Genomic DNA, 11,371 nt, shown 5'->3' with positions numbered 1-11,371 from the left:
ACATATATATATATATATATATATATATATATATATATATATATATATTTACCCATATAATACCATACATTAATAACAATTCAATTGTTTGATATTTTTATTAAATAACAATTAAATTATTCTCTCGATAAATATTTTTTCGCCTTTTTTACCAAAAGTACACAAACCAAACATTCCCCTCAGATCGATTGTCAGCACCATACATTCCCTGACATACAACTTATCCTACTTCCTAGCACAAACACGACAACCCCTCATTGGAAAATCCGAATCACAACTAACCAACTCAACGGACTTCATACAAAAAATCCAAAAAATCAACTACGACCCATAGATCTGATACTTGTAAGTTTTGACGCAGAATTCCTTTTCATACAAATCCTAATGAAAGACACATTAAACATAATAAAGGTCTCACATGAAGTCCTCTCCGATCTCATTCTAATAGCAGAGCCCTGCTTAACAACCACTTATTTCTCCTATAACAATCAATTTTATGAACAAACTTTAAAAGCGACAAAGGGCTCTCCTATTTCTCCAACGTCTTCATAGAGCATTTTGAGAGAGAGGCTTTCAGAAAAACATTCAAAAAACCAGAAGTTTGATTCCGTTATGTAGACGACACATTCATATGGAGACACAGCAGAACCGAACTCCATAAATTCCTTATTTTTCTCAACAATCAACATTCACTTCATTATAGACATAGAGGAAAACGGAATATTTCCCTTCCTAGATGTTCTTCTTTCTAAGAAAGTTGACTTAGGCCATCAAGTGTACAGAAAACCAGCACACACAGATAGATATCTACATGTCCAATCGCATCACTCAGCACAAAAACAGTCTGCAATCAACTCACTTGTACATAGAGCTTTCGCTATCGCTGACAAAGAACAGACAGAAACTCAACTAAAACTAGCATTACAGAAAAATAGACACGACAAAAAAGATATAACTAAAATAATCAATAAACATGCAAACAAGACAATGGTCTCAGACACAATCAGAAAGGATCCTATCCATTCTCCCATATATCAAAGAAACAACAGAACGGATTGGCAGGATATTAAACAAATACAATATCCGAACTATCTTCAAACTATTCTTAAACAAAAAGATAGAACAAATCTTAAGAAATCCTAAAGATCAAAGACCTCTACTTAATTCCGCAGTATACAAAATATCTCATTCTTGTGGGCAAGTATACATTGGAGCAACCAGGAGAATGTTAACCTACGGATAAAAGAACATCAACGATGTCAGACTAAAATATGCCACGCAGTCAGCATTATCAGAACACACAACATTGAACAATACAACATTGAAACAGGGCATCAAATACTGTTTGACAAAACGATCATAATAGCCAACATTACATCATACTTTTCAAGAAAATATAGAGAAGCCATAGAGATACAAAAACACTCTAATAATCTAAATAGAGATAATGTTTACAACATAAGTAAAATATGAAAAATCATTCTCCTAGTTATTGAAGATCGACTAATTTCCCTCATCTTTCTTCCCCCCCCCCCTTCAAAATTCTCTTTTTTCCCTCTACCAAACAGCGCAATATAAAAGGAACGGCCGCGGAGGAACAGCTCAGTATCGGACTGCTTCTTGCCCTGATGAAATGGACTGCAATGTTCACGAAGCGTTGGCATTCCAAGAATGAATTTGGACACGGAGAAAACCCGCGAAATGTATAATCTTTAGATCTGTTTTTTGTTGCTGCATTCTGAACCAATAAGTTGAAGTGAATCAAACGTATATTTGTTTCGCTTCAACTTATTGCACTATGTGTACTAGTTCAGCAATAAAAATAGTTTATATATCAAAGCATATTATCCTTAAAAATTATTATTTAGAAAAATTATTATTTGAACATTAATGAACACAAGCATTTAAAATAGATTCTGTACGTCTTGCAGATTTTTATCCTTATATATCCTCTGAAATGTGCAAGTAAAAGCACATCACGATAGCATGCTGCATATTGTAAATACCGTTGTCTCTTCATTTTAGCAACATAATTCATTGCGTCAATTTTATGCTACTAAAGAATCCCTCACATTATCCATTTTAAAATAACTTATATAAATAAGATATATTCTCCAAGATATATTCCACGTTATTATATCTGCAATATATATATATATACATAATCTCTTTTAGATTATGATCAGTTAATATATTTTCTGAGTCAAAATTATCAAAAAAGCATTATAAAATATCATTTATCAACACTTTTACTTGTATTTTTCTTGTAATTCACTTAGCAGTGTTATATTATACCACTTTTCCGCATATACATATAATCAAAATCATCTCGCTGGATATCATCATTATAGCTCACTATGTCATATATTCGCGACCATTAAAAAGATAATTCTAAGGTACTTATTTCACGTCCTGTGGGATTAACTTTGCATATATTATTCATTGATTTATATAATAATGCATGAATCGTTCACTGCAATCGTTCACTGCTAACGTGTCTATGTATGCATGTACTGCATTTGGACGCGCTTACAATTCCAAAATGCAGTACTGAATATAATCCGTGTTATACTGCATAGAAGCATATCCACTGATATATATATATATATATATATATATATATATATAAAATATAATAATTCAGTACGATCATAATTGTTAATTTAAATGATCGCCATAAAGTTATCAATTTGTATCAATTAAGCATTACTAAAAGTCATTATATATATTACGTAATACGTAACCAGGTTTACTGTGCTATGTATCTGAATTCTGCTACTTGAATCTTTAAATCACTTGTATATAAATTATACTACTAATTCATATAATAGTCGGTTTGGAAAGAGTTAATACTGTAAAGTCTAACTAATCTGATAGCATCAGTCTATATTATATACTCACTTCAGTTTTTCCTATTATAAATATTAAGGAAAAGAAGGAACAGACATTAATGACGATTTATTCTCACATTACATAAATTGCACCCAATGGATTAGATTCGGCATATCTATTTTTTTGCATACTTTTTGCATATTTTTATTTTATATATATAATTGATCTTCAATTAACTACACTTATAAAGCCATAGTATTAATGGGAAAAGTTTCCGCATAATTTTCAGCATATGATATAATCCTCGTTACCAGATTCCTGCAAATATATTGTGGTTATTCCTATGAAGTTATGAATGCATCCAGATGATCTTATTTTTCCACGTCCGAATGTAGTTACTTGATGCGAAGCGAGCATAATGCATCACTACAGTGCTATTAATTGCCGGAGGCAGAAATGTCTAAGCTCAGGAAAGCACGAAACAAAATTATGCACTTAATCGTCTATAAGTCTAATAATCTATAGTCTATAATATTAAACTATGTAATTAATCATTTATTATAAAAACCACTAAGAATATATGCAATGAACTTATATAGCCGCGATTAATCTTATCTCATGCATCGAAATTTTATTTAGCTATATCCAAAAGTATATTAGTAATCCGCGCATAACTTAGCGAGAAAATATATAGACTTCGCTAGATTATTCAGATGTATTGCATGCAAGTACATCCTGTAATTTAAAATCAATTATATTAAACATCGTCCGTTAGTACATGCACGTGGTGAACGAAGAGATAAAGTTTAAAGATATTAGTAAGTTATAGATATAGGTATAAATATAGTCATTATAAAAATTATATGTTTCGCGGGTTTTCTCCGGTCAGTTTATTCTTGAAATACCAACGTTTCGTGAATGTGCAGTCCACTTCATCAGGGCGAGGAGCAGTTTGATATTAAACTGTTCTTCCGGGCAATTTTTTTTGTATTATGCTACTTGTTGAAGTGGTGGGGGGAAAGAAGAGAATTGTAGGAGGGAGGGAGAAGAGAGATGAGGGAAATTGATCAGTCTTCAATAACCGGGAGAATGGTTTCCTATATCTTTTATTTATGTTGTAGCCATTATCTCTATTTAGATTGTTAGGGTATTTTTGTATCTCTATAGCTTCTCTATATTTTGGAAAATATGATATAATGTTAGCTATTGTGGTCGTTTTGTTAAACAGTATTTGATGTCCTGTTTCGCTGTTGTGTTCTGATAATGCCTAATATAAAAATATAATCATTCGATGAGAGATCAAAAAGTTCATTCTTTTATCATTAACACTTTTAATTTTAATAAATTTCCAGCATTTATTAAACACCCAGCAAACGAGAATGGATTGAAGTGAATTGGATTCAAATTTTCAGAAATATTGATTCACGAATGTTAAAATAAATGCTTTTCAATCCTGAATGCATTTTTATTCATTTATAAGAATTGCATGGAGCATATCTCTATGCCTTTCAATCTAAAAATAATATTAGCTTTTTCTGTGCATTGTGAATACTGTTCAATTCAAAATTTTGAATAGGAAATGCAGTTTTTCAATCCAATTGCATCCAATTGAATCTAATTAAATCCAATTGAATCTATATTAAATCCAAAAGAAAGTATTCGCTATTTAAAATATGCATTCGGATAGAAAAAAATTTCAATCTATTTTAATCCATTCTCGTTTGCTGGAAGGCTTTAACCTCCCAATTTACCTAACTGTGCATTTGAAGAAGCATTACCTTGTACTTGTGTTGACAATAGGTTCAATATTTGCTTTTGCCATTCCGAAAGCTGTTGCAAGAGTATCTTCTGCAAGAGTATCCCTTAGTTAACTATTGCTGGCTTTGCGTTAACGAGTATACAAATCGTTCCATTGCTTAAAGTTTCACCGCACGTGCTCATCTAATCTCAAAGTTGATGATTATGCCGCAGCGTCAATTGTTGTAGGGAGTAACGCAATTAACTAAACACCGAGTTGTGATTGAAAATCCATGCAAATGTTTCTACGTGTTCTAATATTCTCTAATTCTCACTCTGAATACACTCCAAAATACGAATAGCTCTCTATGGGAGAAAAATCCTTATCAGGGTTACGTGCCCCGTAACCCTGATCGTTGTGCCTCTCCGCCGTCATATGATGCTCCCCACTCTCTTCTGGCCCAAGCCCCTAACAATACATATTCGTGCATGAAAAATTTTTTATTATTTATGCCATGATTAATTTTTAACTATACTTAATTTTTAATCAAAATATGTATGCTAATATTTTTAATTTATAATCTTAATATTACTTATGTATTATAATTTTAATTATGTTAGTAGTTTTGTAATAATAATCAATTTGATATTTACTGTATTGGTGATCCTTTTACTTATTCTATATTGTTGACACTGTCATTGTTTATTTAATTTTTTATTCAATATTTAATTTAAGACAGAAATTATAAAAGTTAGAAAGAGAAACTAAGATGCATTATAAAGTATGTCAGACAAGGAAAGATTGAGTATGCTAACTTCTTGACGAAATATGTTTCGCGGTTCATAGTAGCCTTTGTCTATCACGAAACATCCATGGACTGGCACAGACAGAGAGGGTGAAGATTTAAAGAGAGAGACACCATCCAACTGCACACATCATGTTAGCCCTTGGTTTTATTGTTAAGTCAAACATCCTATTAATACAATTAAATACAAATGATGCGTTATATTAAAATTTGTGATATACACTCATCAACAAAGGACTATGCCTAGTTTAGGGGAATTTGGATCACGGATGAACAACTTTTTTTTGGGACATGCCTAAAATTTTAAGGTATCAAAAGAGAATAAAAAATTTCATAAGTTCAACTTTATAGGAGAGGTTTCCCAAGTATTAGAACTATCTAAAATTCGCTATTATGAGCATGTCTTATTCAATTTCTTTGCATCCAGGGCACCTCTCCGTAGTGACGGCGGTAATAAGAACATTGAAGTAATATCTAAAATGTAATTAGTACAGTTCATTAATTTGGCTAAGTTCCTGGTTGCGATTCATACTATCATGTCACAGAAATTCGGATTTGGGCGATGCTCCTGGAGTTCGCCTTGGGAAAGGGAGGGGAGGGGAAGGAAGATGAAAAAGCGGTGAATGTAGCGATCGGGATAAATCAGTCTTTGGTAAGAGGTTCATCCCCCCGAGCAGCTACTGATCGCGATGAGGTTCACTGTTTGGAAAATACTTAAAAAAGTTGTAAATATTTGTTGGCTCGGGAAATACTAGATTTCTTGGAACAAGAACTTAGTAGTTTCACAAGAATCCACACATTTAAATATATATGTCATGCCTGTCATTATAAAAGAAAACGTACAGAAACAAGAGATGGAAACGTTACAATTAAAAATACTGAACCTTTTTATTAAATCAAATTGAATATTAATAGGGCATCTTGCAGTCAAAAAGTATATATTTGATATATATTTGGTTGTCTCAGGTCGATATCATGTGTCAGAGAACACTCGCTCAGGTTGCGAATAAGTACTTGTGGACAGAGGTTCCTATTAAAACAACCCAAGTTTTTATAGCGCACCAAGTAACTAATATGAACTGGAAAGGATATGGGCAGTAGGAGTCAAGTCCAGAAGATCGCGCAAATAATATATCTATGAAGTGTGAAACTTCTTTATTCACTAAAACGCGCTTATATATTTCGACTCACTTTTGAGCCCTCCTCAGAGACAACACAACTAAAATAAATAAATTGTAAATAAAAATTATTCTGTCATGGTGAACTTCCCTACTTCGAAAATTTAAATGCCAGAATTAAATCTAAAAAGAGTGAAAAAAAAAGAAAAAGAAAAAATGAACGAAAATAAGGAAATAATGGAAATAAGGAAAATGATGGAAATATCAAAATAGAGAATATGAAAAACTAATTTATCAAAATCTTTAAGATTATAATTAATTATTCCGAAAATATACGCTTACACTGATTAATCACAACTATATTACAAACATTACTATGAATTATTAAAAAACCAATTCTTGATATTTTGATTAGTTAGTATCAGAGTGTTGTGTGCACGTAATGATATTTATATGATATCTGGGATATGTCCAACACTTTGACGACATCCATATGTCAGTAAGAACAGTTAATGATTTTTTTATTTTTAGAGAATTCTGATGAAGAAGCTGAAGAGAGATAAAATCCATATATTGATCAATTAGGGAATTTCAATTAGGGAATTAAAATCTTTTATTTCATATTTTGAGAGTCTTCAGTTTTAAATAGTATTATTCAAGATTACAAAATTTTAATATTAAAACATTAATCGATTCCATGAAAATGAAAGTTAAAAAGTAATCAAAAATCGCGCCAAAAAGACTCATTATTGCGTACGAACGACACTGACTGACTTAGGCAACAACCTTAGCCTTTATATTGGATGTGGGAAAAAGGTCGTGACGTTTTTCCCGCTAGATGGCATTAAATGCTCAGCAGTCGGCAACTACTAATCGCATCGGCAACACTAGACATGCGTTTAAAAAGTGACATTTTAACCTTTTTTGAGCTGAAAAAGATTGAAATCGGTGAAGTGGATCAAAAGTTATTTTATTTTGAAAATGGAAATAAACAAGGAAAAAATTCGCTATATTTTGCAGTATCACTACGATAAAGGCAAGAATGCTGCACTTGTGAAAAAATTTGCGCTATTTACGGTGAAGATACTCTATCAAAATCAGCAGCACGGAAATGGTTCGCTCGCTTTCGTGCTGGAAATTTCGATGTGAAAGAAAAAATGAATTTCGCTTCGACCAATCACTGAAAAGTCCGATGAAATCATGATAAAAGTCGAGCGTGATAAGCATGTGAGCACTGTGGAGATTGCCAGGGAACTAGGCATCGACCACAAAACAGTTTTAAATCATTTACACAAAGCTGGGTACAAAAAGAAGCTCGATGTTTGGGTTCCTCACAAGTTGAGTGTTAGGAACATGATGGACCGAATTAACATTTGTGATACACTATTGAAACGGAATGAAATTGAGCAATTTCTGAAGAGAATGATAGATTGAGAAAAGATAACTGGTGATCAAAAATGGATCACTTTCGACAACTAGAAAAAGATCGTAGATAAAAAAAGGAGAGAAGGCGCAAGCAATCGCAAAACCTGGATTGACGAGGAAAAAGGTGTATGTGTGTGATGAGACTGGAAGGGAATCGTTCACTATGAGCTGTTATCGTCCAATCAAACAATTAATTCCGAACTCTACTGTGAACAACTGCAGTGATTACAACAAGCAATTGAGAGGAAGCGGCCAGAATTAATTAATAGGAGAGGTGTCGTCTTCCATCACGACAATGTTCGACCACACACAACTTTGATGACTCGGAAAAAATTGTGAGAGCTTGGCTGGGAAGTTTTAATGCATCCACCGTATAGTCCTGACATAGCACCCTCAAACTATCATTTGTTTAGATCTCTGCAAAACTCTCTTAATGGTGTAAAGCTAGTTTCAAAAGAGGCCTGTGAAAATCACTTGAAGCAGTTTTTCGATCAGAAACCATAGAAGTTCTATCGCGATGGAATTATGGCTCTGCCTCAAAAATGGCAAATATTATAGAAAATAATGGAGCATATTTGGTTTAAATAAATTGATTTCAATACTCTAAGAAAAACACTTTAATTTTTAAACTAAAAAATCGCCACGAACTTTTTCCCATACCCAATAGTTTGTCAATGATCGGGAGGTAACTATGATCGATTTGTATGTAATCAGATTATTAAACAACAACGTTCAACAGTAAACTTCGATTATTTTGAAGATATAGAAGACACTGTTGTGGAGGATTGAACTGGATTAAATAAAGAAAATTTCTCGCAATTGTTAAATCTTTACGGCACAGTGAAAAGCGTCATACTGAATGTGCGCTTGCAATTTATCTAGCAAAACTAAGAGCAAGAATGGTCATAATAGCGAACTTTGAACAGCTGTAGCATTCAAGGGATTCATTTTACAAAGTTATGCATATGGAACTTTTTAATTTTTTTTTATGCTCTATAATCTTAGCTGAGCTCTTAATAATATTTAGCCGGGGCCCAAACTGGGCATAGTTCTTATCACATAGGATATCCAAATTTCACATAAATTCAAATAGGCGTAACTCCGCAAAAAATAGTCACATTTCAAAGTTTTCTTTTCATTTTCAAGGATAAAATCCATACTTTGTGAAGCTTTCAATTTTTTTTGAATCTATCTATCCTCTTACCTAGCATTTTTTAAAAAATAAGGACGTTATTAATTTTTTTTTAAAGAATTTGTTTAGTTTGACTCTCTTTATGAGGTGAAATAAATTTTTCTCGTAAATATCATGATAACCATCGTAAAGTATTCCGAGACCTTTCTTTTATAAATTAAAAAAAATTAAACTCTACAAATTTTTTTCATGAAAATACAGTGTATCAAACTTACCTATACATTTTCAATTATCGCCATCATTAGCATTACCCAATGCGCACGGGAGGGAGATTGCTGATTTTGCGCGCACGTTTTGTGTGCGTGCGTGCGTGCGTGCGTGTATGCGTGTGCGTGCGTGTGCGTGCGTGCGTGCGTGCGTGAGCGAGTGCGTGTGTGTGGAAATATATTTATTCTTTAGAATTGTGTATTTCCGTCTTCGGATTATCTCTTGTAAACGTATACTCATGCAAGCTCTAATTGAAGCCTGAGGATTTCTACCATATTCGATGCAATGCTCTAGTTGCTTTAGATTTGTGAGTGGTTCCTCTAATCTTCGTAGTCTTTTTCCCATCATATCCTATATATTTAATGGGATTCAAATCCGCGCTTATTGGTGGATGTCATAACATCTCAATGTTATTTCAATTATCTTCGAGAAAGTTAATTGCAATTCTGGCTGTAGCGAGCATTATTCTACATCAGATTAAAACAATGAGATGCTACATCCACTAATGAGTACAGAATTTGAATTTCAATAAACATATATGGAATATATGATATGAAGAAGATTACGAATTAGAGGAACTAAATCTGCAGGAATTGGAAGTAGCAATGTATCGAATATATGGGGAATTCCTCAGGCAAAAAAAAGAAATTGCATTAGTGCACATTTACAAGAGATCATTCAAAGATGAGGCGGAAATACCTAATTTTAAAGAGTAAATATACCCCCATGTACCACTCTTCTCTCACACACACGCACACACACGCACACACACACACACACACACACACACACACACACACACACACACATTTAGTGAGACAATCTGTATGTAGTACTTTATAATTCATTTATCAATTTTTAAAAACAAGATAAGTATATTATTTTTTTCTTTAATCAAATAATTATTGTGTTATTTAGATTAATGTAATCAATGATCTACCGGTTGGTCAAACTTTGATGGATCATATATTAACTGGTCTTGACTTGATTGTGCTTAATGCAAGTCTTGGATTAAATCTTTCGGATATTTTTAATCCTATGTCAGCCTTCAATTACTTCTTTTTTGGAAAGGGTAAAACAAATATATTAATACGTATAAAGCTATGCATGCAAATGCTTGTCATATTTGCCTCAAAAGTAGCATTATTTTTTTATTTTTATTACGGAGTAAAAAGAAGGAGTGACAATTCACGTAACCTTAATTTTTAAGAGATTCAACTTGTTTTTCATTTCTTTCCAATTCTAGAATTGAAAAGAGACAAGAATAAGTTGAACTTCGGTTAAGAATAACTGTGAGTGGAATCCAATCCAATCCAATTCTCATTATTTGGTGGATAATAATAATTTATGATTGCGTGTGTATGTATTTTTCAATAAATATTGATGTATTCACTTTTTGATCAAATAAAATAAAGCTTTATACAAATTGGAGTTTTACACTAATAATAAAACACATGTATTGTGTACGCATTATTATGTGATACATACTTCCAACTTTTTTCGCAATGGCATTCAAATTGCATCTCGATTTTCCATGTGGTTTCCGAAGTTATATTTCAAGGCTGTATTTCATCTTCGAGTTTGGTCTTCTTTTTACTCCGTAGTTTTTGTATTATAACTAATGGATATATAGCAAATAAAACATTGGTATATTAGGTGTACAACTTTGCTTCCGCCGTTTTCCTTAGATAGACTTTAGCGGTAAGTGGTCGAAATAATAAAATAGACTTTAGCGGTAAGTGGTGGTCGAAATAAATAGATCATAGACGTCATACAATAAACTTGGGCATCTGTCAACATAACCCCATAGAAACATTAGTCGATTTGAGTCTGCATCATAAAGTTATTCTCGATTGAAAATGTCAGTTTACGAGTCAAATTCTCGTCATTTGCGGGAGGTTTTAATTTTTTGCTTCAATATGAAGAAATCTGCGACTGAGGCTCATCGAATGCTCTCAAATACTTATGGTGAGGCCGCTATTAGTGAAAGAACGTGTCGTGAGTGGTTTCAACGCTTCAAGAACGGTGATTTTGACGTCCAAGGTTATGCTCTG

The 11,371-nt window shown here is 32.8% G+C and overlaps 1 protein-coding gene across 1 annotated transcript in view; it reads left to right on the top strand.

Moving 5' to 3' along the window:
* The window catches only part of LOC105624575 (glucose dehydrogenase [FAD, quinone]-like), a 172,706-nt gene that overhangs the window by 44,386 nt on the left and 116,949 nt on the right, over positions 1 to 11,371 (top strand). Inside the window, exon 7 of the mRNA XM_012205932.1 lies at positions 10,236 to 10,389. Coding sequence (XP_012061322.1) covers positions 10,236 to 10,389 — 154 coding nt within the window. The remainder of the gene's footprint in view (positions 1 to 10,235; positions 10,390 to 11,371) is intronic.

This window comes from Atta cephalotes (genome assembly GCF_000143395.1).
Source record: "Atta cephalotes unplaced genomic scaffold scaffold00082, whole genome shotgun sequence".
Lineage (NCBI taxonomy): Eukaryota > Metazoa > Arthropoda > Insecta > Hymenoptera > Formicidae > Atta > Atta cephalotes.
This window is presented reverse-complemented; position numbering and strand designations above follow the sequence as displayed.